Source organism: Zingiber officinale, chromosome 2B (assembly GCF_018446385.1).
Source record: "Zingiber officinale cultivar Zhangliang chromosome 2B, Zo_v1.1, whole genome shotgun sequence".
Classification (NCBI taxonomy): domain Eukaryota; kingdom Viridiplantae; phylum Streptophyta; class Magnoliopsida; order Zingiberales; family Zingiberaceae; genus Zingiber; species Zingiber officinale.
In genome coordinates, this window is record NC_055989.1 from 21,771,820 (window position 1) to 21,793,910 (window position 22,091).

The following is a 22,091-nucleotide window of genomic DNA, read 5'->3' on the forward strand; positions in this document are numbered from 1 at the left end:
CAATGTATGGAATGATGTGGCAAATGTAATCATAACAGATCTTGTTACCTTATCACCCTAATAAAATCTCTTAATACAAATTGAGGACCAATGTATAAGATAAATAAACACAGAAATTCACTTGGCCTTCAAAATGATATCATAAAAGAAAAGAAGATAACTAAATATCTGTAAGCAATGTGTAGTATAATACACTGGCCAACATTTTTTTTTCTTTTTCAAAGTCTTTCAAACAGCTACAGGATAAGATGCACCTTCTGACACAATCTGAACAATGATTTTTTCACCAATCTTTCAATCAATTTATGAAGTAATTGAAAAATCTACTTTACATCTTTGATTGCATCTGATGCATCTATAGATCACAAAAAAAGAAAAAAAAAATAACACTTGAACTATTTGCAATAAAAAAAATGCAAAAGAACAACCTCTATTACGGATTCATCTGTCATACTTATAGCATATCATGCCTTTCTGTATTCTTCTTTTAAAGAACAAGATCTTTCTATTTCTCTAAAAAGTAACTTGTGCTTCGTACAAAGGAAGCTCCAAACCAACCATGACTGTATTCTCCCACTAATTTCTACATTTCCATAAACAACATGTTCTTTATCAAATTGAATGGTAAAGCATAACCACAGATACCCAGCATATATTTGAGATAAAGACTTTTCTTGTTCATTCAATCATTCCCTCACAACATCATAATATATATATACATCATGGAGAATCTTCAAAAATTAACTTCTGATATCTGAAATTTGACAAGCTGCAACTTTATTTCTTGTTCCGACATGATAATTTTTCATTTTGATAACACAGACCAATATTAAATTCCATAGACTTGGACTCCAAGCTCATTGCATTAGAACTTTCTTGCAATGTTCCCATATGACATCAATTATCTTTGATTTGTTTGTTAGTGTCATATCTTCAAAATAGCACAAGATCAGCAATAAACAATTGATAATTAACAAATAAAAATTGGAAACATTAAACAGAACGTAAGTTTCTAAATTGCGCTCTAAGTTTGTTTGCCATCTAGAGTTTTCAAATTGCTTTAATTATGGAACAGATACAAAAAATTGATTGCTTTACTTTAATTAAAACATGGCCTGGAAGTGTTGAAGAGAAAGCATAATTACCGCATAGTCACTCAAGAGTGCAAACAAACAATTACTATTGATGTTGGAGCTTATTTGTTCTCGGATTAATTCTATTGTTAGTAGAATCTAGAAGCGTGGTTTTTTAGTTTAATTAGAACCTAATACCTATCAAAATTTCTTCTTGCAATACTAGTTTCTTCATGAAGTATATTGCGAGAAAAGCAAATTAAAAATTTTAATATCTAAGTTCTTGCTTGGAACTTGATTACATCTATAAAATTGAATTACTTTTTGATCTTTTTCATAATATTTCAAGCATTGGCATTGCACAAATGGATATACCATGATTAATGATATATTATAGAATCATGTTTTGTCACTTCAAGGTTAAAAATCTCGAGTTGTGCCAAAGTTCCGATATTTGACTAGAACCATAATGATTCGGTATTGTACCGATGTTTCAATGCATGGTGTCAATGCCGAGTAGGTTTTAGATCTTGTACCATATTAGGTAAAATAGTCGAAATATATCATTTTAAAAAATTATCAAAGCTCAATATCATTATATTTCTTTCTGTTCTCCACTCTGAATCATTAAATCGACCATTATTGATCAAATTAAACATGGGTCAACTTTCTTACATAAAGTGTCTATCCATATATTTCTCCCACTGGTCACCACTCCTCTACTAGTATAGAAACCAATACCATACAAACTCTTCCACCACCAAACGAACACATCATCTCAGTTCACTAATCATCACCATATTATTCCCCTATTTCTCATTCTCCTCCCCTGTTATTGCAAACGCCGATCTCAATCAAAACAAGAAAAGCAAACGCAGGCACCAAAAGGAACATGACAACAACAGCAACCACAAAGCTGTTGCAAACCATACACAAGTCAACTAACTATCGCTTTACAAACCATTACACTATAGTTGCTCTATTTAAGGTTCAAGTATAACTACCCTGTAGTAATTTTGATGTGATCAACCAAGTCAAGTTAAGTCATGTTGTATTTGATCCTTGTGTCTAAGTGTGCAGGAACTTAGGAGCACGAGAATTTGAGCGAAAGACGCAGCTAGCGAGAAGGATGACACGGGAAAAAGTCAACTGGCTCGGAGGTGCTGTGGAAGAGTATGCTGGCGGACGAGAAGGAAGCGTGCGACGTTTCCAAGGGACGAGAAGCCGGAGAGGAAGATTGCTCGAGGATAAAGATCAGCTAAGGAGTTGATCTGCTGTAGGGAAGGCGCCTTCAATGGCTTAAAAGGCGTCTTCCATGAACAGTGCTGAAGGCGCCTTCCAATCAGTTGAAGGCGCCTTCCCTAACCGTTAGCCGAAGATAAAACCTTATCTTCGGCGGATAAAGTTTTCCACTCGAAGGCGCCTTGAGTCCTCTTGAAGGCGCCTTCTACCCACAGATAGGATTTTCCAAGAGCTATAAAAAGACTCCTGGAGGTAGGAATTAATCAACAACTTCTGTAATCAATTCTTAGTTTATTTCTGAGCGTTCAAAGAGTGTAAGAGACTTCTCCACCTTCAATGAAGGAGATTTTTAAATGCTTTCATCTGCCTTGGATTAACAACCACCTAGGTTGTAACCAAGTAATTCTTCTATCTCTTTTATTTTATTAATTTTTTAATTAATTTATTATAATTATGTTACTAATCTAAGTTGAAAGAATGAGAAAGGGATTATTTTCATTTCAAGCTATTCACCCCCCTCTAGCCGGCCTCACCAGGACCTATATCAGGAACCTCTAACAATGAGTTATAGAACAGGAGGTAGAGAAGTACTATCCCTCTAACGCATCTTGAAATCATCAACAAGTGATGCTCGTCTGATCCCGTAGATGATATGCAGCTAATTTAGCAAACTCTATATCCGTGCAAGTCTTGTACTCAAATATACCCGGCAGGTTATCTAACCAGGTACAAGCAACCCAAGGATCGGAATTTCTATGAAACAGAGTAAATCGATCCTTTACTAACTGAGCCAACAATAATATGCGGGCTCTATCCTTTAACCAACTACTAGTAATAGGAGTTGGTACGGTTGGTGGTATTTCCATGAGACTGTAATATGTGACCTCCAATAATGGTTGACTGTGTAGGTCCTTGCTTTCTGACTTGGTATCAATTAGTGCTTAGAAGAATCTGCATTCTCTATATTAGGGTCAGGTCCCGCAGGGTTAACAGGTCGCTTCCATAAAATAAACAAAGTAGTGAATCCAAAAGATATAACAATACTAGAGATATACCTTACTTCCTATAGCTCGGAAATGTCCTATCGCTGCTGAGTCTCAAAACTCAAAAGTCACATCGAGAAAGCAAATCAAGAAATCTAAAACATAAAAATAGGCTTCACAAACTATGACTCTGATACCAATAAAATTGTCACGCCCGGAGGTATACTTGTCTAACAGAACGGACGATACCCTCTAGTGACAATATACGATACAACATGATATAGCCCACAAAGCTAGAAATAAATACAACAGAAGATAAAGATAACTAACTATGCAATAGAAGGATTTACACAATCCCACATAACATAGAAAACATAAATGGACTGCGTGTCTACATAGCTTAACACAACGAATATCACAACCAAATACAGATACACCACAAGACTAAAATCCACGAACCAGAACCAAACCAAATGTAAATACAAAACAGCAAAACATAACATAGAAAACATAATCTCGAATGTGATGTGGGGCTGGCAGCCAGGACCTCTGAGCGACATGACACACCCTCTACTTGCTAACCTAGAAATAAAGGGAAAGCAAGGGGTAGTGACTAAAAAATAACTCAGTGGGTATAAGACAGATAGTGTATAATACTACTATAAGGAGATTAAAGAATACAATCTCAGTTAAAATACTTACTTCAAAGGTAGGAGCACCAAAATAATAATTTGGTAATCAACAACATAATCAATAACATAACACCCACTAACCTGCTCAATTAAATCTAACCAATAAATCGGGAGTACCTATAATACATCCCCACCAGCATGAATAAATACATGACCAATATATAACAAGTACTTACTCCAGGAGAATGCTCTACCATGGATGGTCCTATGGCAGATAGGGTAAGCAAATAGTCACTATCTATGGGTGAACTCGCTACCAGGAATGATCTCATGGGTAGACTAGGTATACACGTAGCTATCTAGTTACATACTACACGCAAACTCGCTATCGCAAATGGCTCATGGGCAAGTCATATGTATCATGATCACTAATGACTCTCTCAAACACGAATGGGAGACAATGGTCGACAAGATATATCAATGTAAGTCTAACCTCACTAGCATTTAGGAATGAGCCTAAATAACAATCAAAGCCTAGTAGGGTATTCGATATCCTACAATACGGTATGGTTACACAAGCATGAATAAATATCAAGCTGATAACGTAATTCAATATTCTACGGCTATGCTACGGTATAGTGTTGCTAGCATAATAACATGACCATAAATGGTCATAAATAGCATGGATAACAATGAGACTGCATGGATATCAAATAAGATCAATATACAAGTTCAAGCTCAAGAAGCAAAAGCGAATAGAGTCAAGGTAAATATAATTATCAACAAGAATAACAAGTCATGCACTAAGGTTAATGAACTATGAAAGCAAGGGAAGAAAATACCCACCTTAAATATAGATAGTTGCTGAAACTATCCTCGCATCAGAGTGCTCGTCTCATATCAGTAACATTTATCATAGAATACAAATCATAGCTAAGTTCTATCATGGACGAAATAGCTAAGCCAAATCCTTCACTATTAGGAAAACCCTAATTGATTCAAATCATCAATTCAATTAATTAACCCCAATTCAACTCACTGCTATCCTTTTTCCCTTCTTCATATCTACTTAATTATAACCTTGATTAACAAAGATTTTTCCAAGATGATTCATGTAATCCTAACCAATCAGAATTTTACCAACTGAGCTTAGATTTATCAAATTGATAATCTGTTTTGGAAAGGTTTGTTACCTAAATCTGGTGGCACTTGGCTATTCCGGCAATGGCTCATGGTAGCATCCAGTCATGGGTGAAGGAAGTGGCAGCCACTGGAGAGAGTCAGCTGTAGGTTCCGGCCTTTGGGCTATCGGCGAACCAACCGGCCAACCGTGGCCGCGAGGAAAAAGGACAACAGTGTTATGCGGAGTCCGACGATGGCTGAGTGTGAGGGAGTGTAGTAGGTTAGTTCTCCGGCTAAATATGAGCTCTTCAGAGATGATCCTCCGCAGCCAACCCTATTCCTCCATCTGGAACAGAAACTGTAGGAGAAGTGGGCGCAGCCAACTCTAAGGGCAAGAGGGGAGGCAGATTCGAGGAAGAGGGAAAATCCGGGAATGAAGAGAGGAGAGTTTAGGTTTTATATATAATAACTTAGGTTAAATAATTCCAACATTATGTTAATCAAAATGATCAACTCCTTTTTGGGTGATATTCCAAACAAATTTTTTCCTAATCCAATAAATTCATCCCCTTAAAATGTGTTATATAAACTTCGTTTAAATTCTAAAAAAATTTTCATAAAATATTCTAAGTTTATTTCTTAAATAACACTTATTACTTAATTATCGTATCTGGCAATAGTGATATTATTGGTAAAAAAATGGCAATGTTGGTAATGTTAACTAACATCTAGTTACAACTCAGGTAACTACCTTGAAATTGTGTGTTTTCTAAATTATATATTTGTAATAAAAATATTCATGGTAGAATTAATAATTTTTTATTGTCATAGAGTCAAAATTAAAGAATGTGAGTCATAGAGATATTAGTGATTATACTAAATGTAAGTTGTTCATTGGTATGTTAATGAAGTTGTAGAAGGTCGAATTACATCCACAGATCCAAAAGGAAAAATGTATCACATTCTTCTTGGTGAATATTGTTGGAAAGTATGGATTGATAGAGTTTTAGTGGATAAGATGGACCTAATTCGATCAAATGATGAAATATTTTGTCTTGAGGATGCAATAAAAGCACAATCACTTGGTTATCAAAGTTTATAGTTTTGTGTGACTGATATAGATTCTACTAATTTTAAAATCATATACTTTTTGTATGAAAAAAATCATGTTAGTAGTTTGGATTGTTTTTTCTTATTAGGAGACTTATTGTTTTGTTTAAGTACGATGTTGATGATTATATATGGTATTGTAATTGTTTGAGTTTTGATTTTACAATTGTGTATCTAATATTATAATTATGTGCAGTAATGTATGTAGTATTATGATTGTGTAGATATCTGTATGTGGTATTATAAATGTGTGATATCTATATATGATATTATAATTGTGTGGTGCTGATAATTGTATGTGGTTGACATTACATTCTAATTGCATCGTGTACCGCGAGCTAGGGATATTGTTAATCGTAATGCCCACCGTGAGCTGTAGATATTGTTAACTATAGCACGCACTATGAGCTATGAAAAATGTTAATCGCAACACACATAATGAGCTACAGATGCAGTTAACTGTAGTGTGCACTGCAAGCTACATATGTTGTTAACGTAGTGCGCACAGTGAGTTGTAGATGTTGTTAACCGTAGTACGAACCACGAGCTACTGATGTTGTTAACCACAGCGTGCAACCACACACTGTAAATTGAGTTAACCATAGCTTGTTGGCATGTACTGGTGATGTCTTATGATTTTCAATAACTTGCAGTTTAGAATAATTGTACCTTGCAAAAAGTCAAATTTGTTATAGTATCAATTCCATTAAGTAGTTGGTAACTTCTTTATTTACATGCATTCAAATTAAAGAGGTGGTATTGTGTTACTACTCTCTTCATATTTTGTATGAGTTTTCCTCTTTCTCTAAAAGTTTTTGGAGATGAAAACTTTAGTGGATTGCTCATTCATAAAGCGATCAAAGATGGCGGACCTTGGAGTAGTAGTCGCTAGACTGTGAACTAAGTAAACAATGATTGTGTCTTTGTGTGTTTTTGTCTTTATTAATTTCACTACAACTATGATTTGACTTATGAAGAGAAAAGAAAAGTTTTAAAATATGAGATTCACCTCCTCCCTCTCTCGTTTCACATTCCTCTTGGTGGATCTTGTTGGAAAGTATGATTGGATAGAGTTTTTGTGGAGAAGGTGGACCTAATTTGACCAAATGATAAAATGCTTTTTCTCGAGGATGCAATAGAAAACTGACACCGAGCATAATATATATATTATTCTAGGGCATGAAGTTACAAAGGGATTAATAAGAAAATAAGAGATAAGTAACACAAAAAAAGGAATAGCCTAAATCAGGCTTAAACTTATTATGAAAGCAAAAGTGCAAAGAAAAAGAGATGTAACCGTAACATGTCTTGAGTGAAACCAATTGATTCAATATCAAAATAACTTGTCCTAAACATCATCTAAGTATAGATTTATATAGCTCTCAAAATCCTAAAAAAAATCTAAACATAAAAAATAATCAACTAGACTTATTCCCTATAATTTAGGATAAATTAACTAACATGACTTAGTTCTCTAAGATTTAGGACAAAAATTAAATATAATTAAGAAAAAATAAACTAAACTTAATTAACAGATAACTAATTAAAAAAATTCAAAAGATGTAAATCTGAATACTTTAGATCCACTCTTACATCGTAGCCTTATCGGAGAACATAAATTGATCTAATATTGGATGCTCCTGCATCAGATGTCCCAGGTTGAAAAAACTCATCCTCGAGTTTAAAATAGTATCAGGTGGTAGCCCAAGAGGAAGATCCTCTAGCACTAAATCGACAATATTTATTTGTTGACGATAGATGTGTGTTAGAGTTGCTTTATTTGATTTTTGTCTTCCAAATCGGTGCTTGATAAGGAGTAAGATGGTCACAACCCATGTTTGTAAAATTGTGATCTTGGATTGTAGGATTGTATGATCCTGCGATCTTGGATCGTAGGATTGTACAATCCTACAATCCAGAAGCATAAATCGATCCAGGATCATGCAGAATCGATTTTGTAGTAGGATCGTTGCAGGATTTGTATGATCTGAACAGAATCGGTAGGATCATAACAGGATCAGAGTAGAATTAGAGCAGGATCGGTGGAAGTTTTGAGAGGTCATAACTTTTGACTCGGATTGAACTACGGGGCCTATAATATATCAAATCAAAGCTCGTTTAGAAATCTTTAATAACTTTTAAAGTTTTTTATTATCTTTTTTTTTGTCTTGTTAGGGTTTTAAATTATTTAAACATATGTTTAATTATTTTTGAGTTAATTTTAAATCAATATTATTCTGTCATTTCTTTTTCCTAAAATGATGAATTTTTGGATGCCTATTGTCTAGTATTGTGTGTCATCAATCAGCATTTAGAAGATTATTTCCAGCATTCATATTTAAATCAAAGGATTCAATAGCTTCTGTTATGTACGTTAGGTGCTTTGTTGGCCTTTAAATTGGATCATCTTATAAATCAAGGAAATATTTTTGAGGTTGAATGTGTTATTATTATTGTGTGTGAGAATGGTAGTTAAATTACTAGTTAATTTAAATTTGTACATGTAGTAATGTAATATGAGGTGTTGAGTGCAAATGATTACATATATATGCAAAATTAGTTATCTATTTGTATGTAAATAAATTTTTTAGGTATTTTTTTTATAATTATTAATCATGTATGATAAGATTTAAAGGATTTTTGGTAGGTTTGTATGATTCGACAATTCGATCCCAACCGATCCGATCCTGACCCTAAATTGATTTTGTATAGGATCACGATTCTACAAACTATGGTCTCAGCTCTCTTCTTAAACTTCACGTTGTAAGCCAAGAGATAAATCATGCATGAATAATGTTCTTCTTCGAGTTCAATATCATACTTTTGCCTCATAGAATCAAAATACTTCCATCCTTCATCAACCTTCCTAGTGCGAGAACGTGTAGACAACACCAAGATGAACATGATGTTTGTGGGCTCATTTTCTATATCAAGAATCACTTTAAATAGCTCCAATTCTTCCAAACCAAATCCATGCTGAGCATAAGGGGTGATCATAGTATTGAATGAGACCATGTTGCGTTGGTGCATCATCTCAAAAAGCATATTCGCATCCTTGAGATTTCCACACTTCGCGTACATGGAAACTAGTGCATTATCAACAGGGATTTGATTTCTTGGAGACTCAATCTTAATGGTTTTTCCATGCATTTGCTTCCCTTGGGATGGGGATGAAAAATTCAAGCATGCAATGATGGTGTATAGAAAGATGCAATTGTCTAATTTAACCCTAGCTCGTTGTGTATCGCAGAAACATTCAAGGCCTTCCTATGAGAACTCATCATTGAGCAAGTATCCTGAATAATCATGTTCCACATGACCAAATCAGGATCATCAACCTCCTTGAAGACCTTTATCGCATTGACTATCCAGCCAACCTTTGAGTACAGGTCAATCAAGCCATTATCAACTTGAGATTTTCTTGCAAAATCATTCTTGGTCATATACACATGGAACTATGCATCGCCGGCTGAATCCTTCGTGACCATGAATATTATGAGCATGTTGGCGAGCATGAACATGTCAATCTTGAAGCCTTTCTCACCATTACCTAAAACAAGTTAAGGACTTTTAGTCCCTACTGGTGTTGTCCAAACACAATGATCATGCAATTCCAAGAAACAACATCCCTTTTGTAGAATATCTCATCAAAAACTAGCTCGACTTTGACCAAAAAGTCAGCTTTATTATAGCTACTAATGAGGGCATTGTTAATGGAGACATAGGAGTCCAGACCTAAGGCGATGGTGAGGGAGTGGAACTGCTCGATGACATTGATGACATATGAGATGATAGAGGAGAGGGTGAAGCCATTGGCATTGGAGCCGAGGTAGCACATGCAAGAAAAAAAGCGGATGACATCGCAAGTGTAGGCGCCACCCTTGGCAGTTGTGAAGGTGGGGAGGAGAGTGTTATAGCAAGTTGGAAGGCTGCTTTAGTGTTTGACTAAACGGCTAGCAGTAGAAGAAACATCCAAGAATAGGACTTGAGCAAGCTGATGAAGTAGATACTGTAGCCCGTACCATCGAGAAGAGAAGAAGGAACCATAGTAGGGAAAGAACCGGAAGAGAGAATAGCCTTGAGTGATAGAATATTCATTATCTTCAATACCTTCATCCATTTTTGCAAATGATATTAATATTCTATCCTCCTTTGGACTACTTTGCAATTATATATCTAAGGACATAGTTGATTGTTTAGTTCTTTGTACCTTAGAAGAATTTAATTCCCTCTCAATATTGCTTTTAACATTATTAGGCCCTGCAGTTTGCTTCACTTCATTGAGTTAAAAACCAACACAATCATGATCTTCATCATAGAGTCAATCAGCTCAATTGGGATCAGTCGATCCTCCCATATGTAACTTGGAGTGGAAATGGGGACTTCAATGGATGCGCTCCCCACCAAGTGGAAAGCATTAGAGATAAGAGAAGATTCTTCTTCTTCCTCCAAGATAGTAGTAGCATCTCTTTCATTCTCATCCTCTTCTTTAGGGTCTTTCTCCTCTTTGTCATCATAAATTCGATCACTAAATATTTTGATCTTGTCGTTGTCTCCACCACCTCATGTGATTGGACGACCGAAAGAGTAAAATTAGTCGTATACAGAGGGTAACCGTTAAACTAGGCATCTCGTGGATTACCATGAAATGAAGTTCGAATCCATATAAGGAAGACTCTAATTTGTAGTTAAAGGGTCCCCAATTCGTGCTAAGAAGTGATTGGTGTAATTTAGATTGTATGATCGGGGTCCCTAGGTAACAATAGGATAACCATTAAATTGGACTTTCTATGTTATCCTTCTCACTTAATAGCATTGGATATAAATAGGAAAAATACTCCGATGAGACTATCATAGGGTAGTATTGATAAATAGTTAGGTTTCCTATGAGGTATAAACTTAGAGGACAAGGACTTGGCTATCTATATTATATTAAGGAGCATTATAACGAAGTCAACATCCTAGAACTTCCTTCCCAAGGCAAACTTCCTTAAGTAATTCTTCCACCAGACCTCTCTCTTTCTAGCTCTCTCTAGCTTCCACTCTTCTTCTAGTTTCTGAACCATGGTTTTTCATTAGTCTAGACAATTCTCTTTGAAACATCCCTAGTGCTTTCCACTAGTCCCTGAAGATCAATAATTTTATTACTTAACGACTATTCTGTACACTTATAAATAGACAACACCAACCTTGACATAAAATGAAGATGAGTCTGAGGAGGAAGGATTATTGTCTCAAGAATAAGAGAACTTGGAGATTGAGAGGTGCTCAACATCTGAAGAGCATGATGAAGAACTTCAACCTCAAGGATTGAGGGAGAGAGACCTGTGACATCGAAACAAGAAGAACTCTCTACGTACATAGCCAATAAGGAAGTAGAGTGTGTCACTAATGTGGTCTAAATCGCAAATGCATGATATGTGTCGTCAAGTAATACAAAGATTGAATCCACAGGAATTGATGGTCAAGTACTAGTTTACTATTCAAATGTAATTGTCTAGATAAAACTTTGGTTTGGTTTGTGAGAAAACTATAAATCTGTAGAGATAAATCAGAGAATTGAGTGAGAAGGAGAAAAGAAAAAAGAGTCATCTTAGTCAAATTGATTGAAGAAGCTATTCCAAGATTTCAGTTTCACCTCAATGAATATAAACACTTAATCTATTGTTTAGTTTCCTATCCTCAATGATAATTTAGGTAGGTAGACTATCTTATGTATCCAATGTGAACTTTTAGGACTACACTAACGTATCCGTTCAAATTCATCGTCTACTTTTAGAACAATAGAGCTTGGGGATTGCTTTCCTAAGGAGATGCTAGTTACGTGATCCCAGAACCCCTGAGATACCTACTCCTACTTTATTGCAATGAATTGGTACAAATCCATTAAGTTCTATGATAGTCTATTGCTCCTCGTGACATATCGATCTAATTTCGTAGTCGACTCTCTACTTCTCAGGTTTCTACGGATCGAAGGATTAGGGTTTCCTTTCAATTCATCCCCAAATCCTCATGGAACACAAATCTTATACTTTTCATATCGAGATCATGTGTACATAGCAGGCTTGGATCATAAACACATATTTCATCCAATAATAAACATACAAACTCAATAGAATAAATAAAATAGTATCTACACACCAAGACATTACTCCCTAATCTTAGAGTCAAAAAGACTACTCTATAATCATGCGATTATAATCAAAATTCATCATGAAATCAGTTACAATAAAGTAAAGTTTATAAATTCAAAAATATGAAGAAGAAAGCATAGTCTTGTTGCGAAGAGTTGACTCTAGATGCTCCAATCTCCAATCTGAGTGTGGGGCATCGAATCTCCTTGAATCCATTCTCTGAGGTCTTTGAGGAGCCCTTGGATGACTCCCAAACAAGATCCCCAATTTTCAATCTAAAAATAGCTTCTATACCATGTTTCCTGGGTGCCAGACACAGGCATGGCCATGGGGGTGGCGGGGCCTGGGGCGGAGACTACTATTGTCGGAGTCTGCCATGGGCATGGCCACGGGTGTGGCGGTGTCATGCCTCGGAAGTATGACTGCCCAACAAATAGACAACATCTCCTCCCTTATGACAATATATTAAACATAGATACATTATCACAAAGTTGTAAGTATAATAATTACAACTCACATGGTTGAAAATAAACACAGTGGAAGATAGAGGGAGTTACACAATCTACTCACAACATGAAAATTAAAAGTGACTATGTGTTGGTATGGCTTAATACAATAAATACAAATATACCAAAAGACTAAAATCCATGAATAAAACCAAAATACAACTACAAAGCAACAAAGCATAACGTGGAAAATATGATCTCAAGTGTGATGTGAGATTGGCAGTCAGGACCTCTTAGTGACACGACACATCCTCTACTTACTAACCTGGAAATAAAAAGAAAGGCAAGGGGCAGTGAGTACAAAATATTTAGTGAATATAAGATAGATAGTGTATGATTAATATAGTGTAAGGAGATAAAAGGAAATACAATATCAGGAAAATACTTACTACAAAAGTAAGAGTGTGACTATAATTGTCTGCTAACAAAAAGCATAACCAACAATATACTACTCCACTAACTTGCTCAACTAGGTGTAACCAATAAATCGAGAGTATATACTGTACATCTAAACTTGCAGGAACAAATGCATAACCAACATATAACAAGTTTTGACTAGCACAACATCGTACCACGAATGAGTCTCGTGAGTAGTCAGGATATACAATTAGCCACTACCCACGGGAGAATGCTCTACCATGGATAGTCCTATAGGCGGACAGGAAGATGGTAGCTATCTAGCTCCTTAGCCACTGACTATGGGAAAATGCTCTACAACGGATGATCCCGTGGATAGTCAGAGTATGTAAATAGTTACTGTATATGGGAGAATGCTCTACCACAGATGATCCTGTGGACAGTCAGGGTATGTAAATAGTCATTGTTTGTGGGAGAACTCTCTACCACAGATGGTACCTTGGACAGACAAGAAGTGTAAGTATACAAATCAAAAATAATAAGTAAGCAGTGACAATCGCCTCCAAGAGTAAACTCTGCTAGTTACACTATAGTATGGTCTCACTAGCATATAGTCACAAGCCCAAATAACCACTACAGTCTACATGCGATAGCTCAATATCGCTAACTGATCTAATGATCAATTCAATGCATAGACATGCAATAAGTAACAAGTCTAATAACATGTGTCAAAGTACCATAATAGTAAGTACAATAGTAACAATCTCAATCAAGGGAATCCTAGTCATCTAGTAATAATATCTCAACTAACTCCCTTTCATCATGAATACAGTAAACCAATGCCTTTGTAATCAAGTATTCATGTGGGTTGGTCCAAAGGAGATAACCTACTGGAATACTCTACCCCTCTACTAGCATATGATATCTATTACATATAGGTAGGTATAGTTTCGTTGAAATATATACACTCGCGTATGTATACATAAGTATACTTATAGGTACAAGCCTAATTGTATAACTAGAATGTCATGTAAATGCATGAGTGTCAATCAGTAACTATGCTAGGGTCTAGTAATATCATACATATCCAAATAATACATACACGAAAATAAAGGAGACTGCATAGATATCAAAATAGATCAAAATATAAGATCAAGTAATAAAAGGTCAAGCTCAAGAAGTAACATAGAGTAAATATCAAGGTAAAATTAGCTACTACACAAGTAATGCAATTAACAAAATCCTGCACTAAGATCAAAAATCTAAAGAAGGCAAGCAGGAGCTACCCACTTGATATGTAGATCGTGCTGAATGTCTTTGCGTCGTAAGGCTTGTCTCAAATTAGTATCCTGCAACATAGAATATATATATTATAGCTAAGCTCTATCATAAAGCAAATAGCTAAACTTGATCCTAATCTGATTAGTATACCATTTTTTAATTTCATTTAATGATCCAATACTTCTTTCATGGTTAATCTCCTTATGAATTAATCCAATTAGTTAACCCTTCTTAACATGCTTCAATTATCCAAACAAGCCATAAACTAACAATCCAACCATTCTATAAATCTATACTTAATTAAGTCTACTCCTTAACCATATTTAATTGTTTAATTAATCAAGCAAAACTTACCATCGATTCAATTCAAACCTTACTGTTACTGTTGGCATGGATAAGTAATTGAATGAAATTTCACCCGTCAACCTCACCAACATTATTAGCGAATTTAATCAACACAATCGAACAACTAAATTTCATATTGCACTCGTTAACAAGATTGGTTAATTAATTCAAACAAAGCTTAGGTAAGACAAATTTGTTACCCTTTAGCTTCTTCGATAGTGATATGGGATGCAGCAGGTGGTTATGGGCTGGCGGCAATGGCTCCCATCTAACAAAGCAATAGTCAGTAGGGCAGGTGTTGGGATTTTCGGGCCGCAAAAACCGCCTTTTTGCGTTGCGGAAACCCCAAATCTCCCATGCCACCGGATCCGTGCGAAGTTTATAAACAAAATTTCATGTACGAGTTTACTAAAGACTAGATCTACTTTAGATCTACAAGATAAGAGTTTTACCCTTGATGCGAAGCCCTTCGCAATCCCGCTCGTCCATGGTTCGTCGCCGGATCTCGAGAGTATCAAAGTAGATACTCCTCTATGTGTATCCATACAAGCAAGAGATGGAGAGACCAAACAAAAGGTCTGCTAGCACCTTTTAGGGTTCGGCCAAGGGAGGAGAGGGAGAGAACAGAAGAGCTTGAGGAAGAAGATGACTTGAATGAAAAATCAATTCAAGGTTGTAACTCCACTTAAGTGGTCGGCCACCTTTGAAAAAGGTTTATATACTCCATGGAATTTCAAGAGTCAAAAACTCTTGATCTCCCTCATGAGGTGGCACATACATGTGCTAGCCTTGATGATGTGGAGCATCACCATTGGCCCACTTAATGCCAACTCACCAATGAGGTGGCAAATGGTCAAGTCAAACTTGACCCTTTATCTTCCTCTCAAGTCAAGTCAAACTTGACCACTTCTCTCCCTTGGTTGATCTAATCTAACCATTGGTTCAAGTTAATTTTAATTTAATGAATCTCTATTCATTGAATTAAATTAATCAAATGAGTCTAAGTCCAAATTAGACTCACGTAACACATGAACCAAATTGAGTCCAACTCAATTAGCCTAATTTGGATTACTCTTAATCCAATTTGGTTCATCACATGAACCTAATTCTTTAGGTTCATCAAATGAACCTAATCTCCATCTAATTACCCTTTGTGTGTGACCCTATAGGTTCTTGTAACATTGGCAATGATCCTAAACCCATTTAGAAGCATAAGTAATGAGCGGTATCTAGCAACACATCATTACTACCCAAGTTACAATAATGTTGAGATCCAATATCACCTTGTGACTACTAATTGTGACTCCTCACAATATATGACAAGTGTCCTTCTATCCTAGACATCTAGATTGATTAATATGAGGCATAGACCATGTCATCCTCTAATCAATCTAAATCTTGAACTCCAAGTAGACTCACTCGATCAAATGAGCTCAATATCTTATATTGACTCATTTGGGCATGGTCATGCACTTAGTGGTCTCACTCTATCAAGAATATCGATGTCTCTCCCGTCATATAGGAGGGATAGATCCCATCTACATCACTCACATCCCTCCGTATAATTTGTTACATACCCAGTAATCGTCATTATAGTCCACCCAGATACGGGTGACGTTTGACGAAGCCAAAGTACGTAACTCCTTATGTAGGGAACCATGGTGACTTCAGGTCAGGACTAGTAGTCATACTAATAGCCACATGAGAAAGTATATGACACTCAGATAATGATCCATGATACTTTCTCATGGCGGGTCATTCAGTATACATTCTCTAATGCATACCCATGTGTCAACCTGATATCTCCATATCCATAACTTGTGAGATCAAGTTATCTAGTTGACCTACATGCTAGTCTCATCGCATTAACATTGTCCCTGAATGTTAATACTCGACTAGGAATGATTAAGAGTAGTGTTCCCTATATCATCTCACTATCGGTTCAACTAACCGATTGATATAGGTAAGAACGCTCTACTCAAGGATGATATTATACTTAATTATTTGGCACCAATACAAGTAAGTATAATAACCAAAACAAATACCTTTATTTATATACAAGAATATGATACAATGAGTCCATACAACAATCATCAAATGATTGGCTCTATGGCTCAAACTAACAATCTCCCACTAGCACTAGTGTCAATCAATGTAGGCTCTAAGGCCTAATGACCTAGTGTGACCATCATGCTTTCTCTGTGCCAAAGCCTTGGTCAAGGGATCTGTAATGTTAGCCTCTGTGGGTACTCTGTAAATCTTCACATCTCCTCTCTCGATAATTTCTCGAATGAGATGGAAGCGCCGTAGTATGTGTTTGTCCGCTGGTGTGAGCGAGGTTCCTTAGCCTACGCAATTGCTCTATTGTTGTCACAATAGAGCTCAATAGGGTCAGCGATGCTAGGAACCACCCCAAGTTCAGTGATGAACTTGCGGATCCAAACTGCCTCCTTTGCTGCTTCTGATGTAGCAATATACTCGGCCTCTGTCGTAGAATCAGCGACTGTGTCCTGCTTCGAACTCTTCCAGCTCACAGCACCAGCATTTATGCAAAACACGAACCCTGACTGCGATCGATAATCATCCTGGTCGGTCTGGAAGCTGGCATCACTGTAACCCTTTACAGCTAGCTCATCATCGCCTCCATATATTAAGAAATATTCTTTAGTCCTTCTTAAGTACTTAAGAATATTTTTGACTGCTATCTAGTGACTTTCAACTAAATCTGACTAGTATCTGCTCGTCATGCTCAAAGCATACGAGACATCAGGATGAGTACATAGCATGGCGTACATGATAGATCCTATGGCTGAGGCATAAGGGATCTGATCCATGCGGTCTCTCTCCTCTCTAGAAGAGGGACCTTGAGTCTTCGAAAGACTCACGCCATGTGACATCGGCAGAAATCCCTTCTTGGAGTTCTGCATGGCAAACCATAGGAGTACCTTGTCAATATATGTACTCTGACTTAGGCCAAGCACCCTCTTAGATCTATCTCTATAGATATGTATGCCTAGAATGCGGGATGCTTCACCTAAGTCCTTCATTGAGAAATAAGTCCCTAGCCAAGTCTTGACAGATTGTAGCAAAGGGATGTCTTTCCCAATGAGTAGTATGTCATTCACATACAATATAAGGAAGACAACTGTGCTCTCAACAACCTTCTTGTAGACACAAGGTTCATCTTCGTTCTTGATGAAACCAAACTGTTTGATTATATCATCGAATCAAAGATTCCAGCTCCGAGAAGCTTGCTTTAGTCCATAAATGGACCTATACAGCTTGCATACTCTGCCAGTATGTTGTGGATCTACAAAATCCTCAGGTTGTGTCATGTACACATCCTCAAGCAGGTTTCCATTCAGAAACGCGGTTTTGACATCCATCTGCCATATCTCATAGTCATGGTATGTTGCAATAGCAAGCATGATCCGATTGGACTTAAACATCGCTACTGGAGAAAAGGTTTCATCAAGTTCCTTCCTTTGACCACCTTGTGTTGCTTGCGCCCTCCTCGTAACTCCGTCTCGAGTGGACCTTCCACCGCTCCAATTTTGTACATTACAATGGTGAAACTCGAGTTACATTCGAGTCTAAACTAATTTACAACAAGAATTAATAGAGAAAGGCACGACGTGCATGCCGTGAATTAAGTACAACACGCGCAAACACATAAAATGGCACGCAGACCGTATTATGAATTACAACACAATATTTCTAATCAAATTGGGTCTTTTGGGCCATGACTATCATAAAATATTTAATTAATTGCTTGTGTGTGTATATGTGATGCATGCTAGATTAAGTAATTAATTAGTGCCTTAACGGTTAGATTAGATCTAGATTGTGTACAAGATGCACCCTTAACGATTAGATTAGATCTAAATCGCGCACATCATCGATTAGATTAGATCTAAATCGCGCCAACTCGTAATGTCTACCATGCCGTAATACCTATCACTACCTCGATCGCATGTTGTTGTTAAATCTGCCAAAGCAGAGCAACGCATACTATCTTGGTAGGGTACGGAGGGACAATTTTGGTCCCGCCTATCAACGCATGGGTGAGTACAATTCAATTAGATTGAGTAACTAGTTAACTCAATTGGATCGAGTTTAACTATAGACATTTTCCAATTGTTGGTAGATAGGACAAAATCACGTTTATATTAACTCTTGGGCGTATTAGCCAAAGCTAACTCGAGTTTTAATATAAATGCGGATCTTGATCCTATAAACAAGAGTTGCATATAGATGTAATTGGTAAATTAGTTACCTATCGATCATACTAAGTCTTGGGCGATTTAGCCAAAGCTAACTCAAGTCATAGTATGATGTGGATCTTGTCCCACATGAATTATAGAATTCAGTGGGAGCATCATTTAGTTAAAGGTCTAATTAAATGATTAATAGAATATGATATTTATTTATTTTTCTGTATTTTTATGTTGTAGATAACCATGACGTCAAACACGAACACCTTCTCTCTGCGTTCTGTCCTTGACAAGGACAAGCTCAACGGAGCAAATTTCCTGGACTGATACAGGAATCTGAGAATAGTTCTCACCCAAGAACGTAAACTGTACGTTCTAGAGCAGCCCATTCCGGAGGCTCCTCCTGCCAATGCCACGCGAGTAAACAAAGATGCTTACAAGAAGCATCATGATGACGCATTAGATGTATCATGTCTAATGCTCGTGACCATGAACTCTGAGCTTCAGAAGCAACATGAGTTAATGGGTGCATATGATATGGTTGAACATCTTCATCAACTATATCAGGGACAAGCACGGCACGAGAGATTTGAGATCTCAAGGGAACTATTTCAATGCAAGATGTCAGATAGGGCTCCCGTAGGTCCATATGTACTCAAGATGATTGGGTACATAGAGAATCTACAGAGGTTAGGATTCCCACTTAGACAAGAGCTGGCCACTGACCTGATCTTGCAGTCTTTGCCAGAAAGCTACAGTCAATTTTTCATGAACTACAACATGAACGAAATTGACAAGTCACTGCCCGAACTGCTTACTATGTTACGAACTGCTGAGCTCAACCTTAAGAAGGTTAAGCCCAACTCTATTCTGATGGTTCAGAAACACAAGGGCAAGGGAAAGTCCCAAGCCAAGGGCAAAGGCAAGGCACTGAAGCCGAAAGGAGGGGTCACCAAGGATGCTACCTGCTTCCATTGCGGTCAGACCGGGCACTGGAAGAGGAACTGCAAAGTCTACCTGGAAGATCTTAAGAAGAAGAGAAGTGAAACTTCCACTTCAGATATATATGTTATAGAAGTCAATCTATCTATTTCTTCATTATGGGTATTAGATACCGGATGTGCTTCTCACATTTGTACTAATGTGCAGGCGTTGAGAAATAGTAGGGCATTGACGAAGGGCGAGGTGGACCGACGAGTAGGCAATGGAGCACGGGTTGCTACTGTTGCTGTAGGGACTTATTTTCTATCTCTGACCTCTGGGCTTGTACTAGAGTTGAATGATTGTTGTTATGTGTCTGCTTTAACTAATAACATAATTTCAGTTTCATGTTTGGACAAGAAAGATTTTTCATTTATTATAAAGAACAAATGTTGTTCAGTTTATTTAAATGAAATATTCTATTGTAGTGCACCTCTGATGAACGGACTCTATATTCTAGACCTTGAGAGCCCTATCTATAACATAAGTACCAAGAGGTTCAAGTCAAATGACATGAACCAAACCTATCTCTGGCACTGTCACTTAGGTCATATAAATGACAAGCGCTTATCCCAGCTTCATAAAGATGGTTTCCTGGACTCATTTGATTTTGAATCATATGAGACATGCGAGTCATGCCTACTAGGCAAGATGACCAAGACTCCCTTTAGTGGACACAGTGAGAGAGCGACTGACTTGTTAGGTCTTATACATAGTGATGTATGCGGCCCTTTCAATATCACTGCTAGAGGTGGTTATAGGTACTTTATTACATTTACTGATGACTTCAGTAGATATGGTTATGTGTACTTGATGACACATAAGTCTGAATCCTTTGAAAAGTTCAAAGAATTCAAGAATGAAGTACAAAACCAGCTTGGCAAGAGTATTAAGATACTTCGATCAGATCGAGGTGGGGAATACCTTAGCCATGAGTTTCGTGACTATCTAGCTGAGTGTGGGATTCTATCCCAACTCACTCCTCCTGGAATATCACAGTGGAATGGTGTATCCGAAAGGAGGAATCGTACCTTATTAGATATGGTACGGTCTATGATGAGTCACACAGATCTTCCTACATTCCTTTGGAGCTATGCTCTAGACACAACAGCCTTCATTCTCAACCGAGTTCCATCCAAGGCTGTGATAAAGACACCATATAGGATATGGACTGGGAGAGATGCTCAGGTGTCTTTTATGAGGATTTGGGGTTGTGAGGCTTACGTTAGACATCAAGTCTCAGACAAATTGGGACCCAAATCTGACAAGTGCTATTTCATTGGATATCCCAAGGAAACGAAGGGATATTACTTCTACGTTCCCAGTCAACAAAAGGTGGTTGTAGCTAAGACTGGGGTTTTTCTAGAAAGGAATTTTGTTTCTAGAAAGATTTGTGGGAGTACGTTCGATCTTGAAGAAGTTCAAGATGCGAACAATAGTACTAAAACCTCGATGGAAGTTGAACTGGAACCACAAAGTGTTGTAGATGATGTTGTTCCACAAGGAGTTGAGGAACAACAACCAGTTCAAGTAGACATACCTCTTCGCAGGTCTGATAGGGTACGTCGTCAGCCTGAGAGATACTCATTTCTCTTGTCTGACCATGATGACATTGTGCTCATAGAGGATGAACCCACCACCTATCAAGAAGCTGTGATGAGACCAGATTCCGAGAAATGGCTAGAGGCCATGAGATCCGAGATGGAATCCATGTACACTAACCAAGTATGGACTTTGGTTGATCCACCTGAGGGCGTAAAACTCATAGGGTGTAAGTGGGTCTTTAAGAGAAAGTCTTTCTTTAAGAGAAAGACTGACACTGTTGGGTTTTTGCGGCCCGAAAATCCCAACAGTGGTATCAGAGCCGTGCGAAGTTTATAAACAAAATTTCATGTACGAGTTCACTAAAGCCTAAATCTACTTTAGATCTACAAGATAAGAGTTTTACCCTTGATGCAAAGCCCTTCACAATCCCGCTCATCCAAGGTTCGTCGTCGGATCTCGAGAGTATCAAAGTAGATACTCCTCTATGTGTATCCACACAAGCAAGAGATGGAGAGACCAAACAAAAGGTGTGCTAGCACCTTTTAGGGTTCGGCCAAGGGAGGAGA

At 37.2% G+C, this 22,091-nt stretch overlaps 1 protein-coding gene and 1 long non-coding RNA gene across 2 annotated transcripts; both read right to left on the reverse strand.

The window, feature by feature from the left end:
• Positions 1–655: 655 nt before the first annotated feature.
• On the reverse strand, positions 656–5,481 carry LOC122045480. The gene is made up of 2 exons (XR_006129995.1): positions 5,124–5,481; positions 656–931 (listed from the first exon to the last, which is right to left on the reverse strand). It is a non-coding gene; the product is annotated as an uncharacterized LOC122045480 (long non-coding RNA).
• Positions 5,482–8,101: 2,620 nt separating this feature from the next.
• LOC122048197 (pentatricopeptide repeat-containing protein At3g49710-like) lies at positions 8,102–9,605 on the reverse strand. The gene is made up of 3 exons (XM_042609792.1): positions 9,483–9,605; positions 8,893–9,429; positions 8,102–8,149 (listed from the first exon to the last, which is right to left on the reverse strand). Exons 1-3 carry the CDS (start codon positions 9,603–9,605, stop codon positions 8,102–8,104), a joined length of 708 nt encoding a protein of 235 aa, XP_042465726.1.
• Between the last annotated feature and the right edge of the window lie 12,486 nt (positions 9,606–22,091).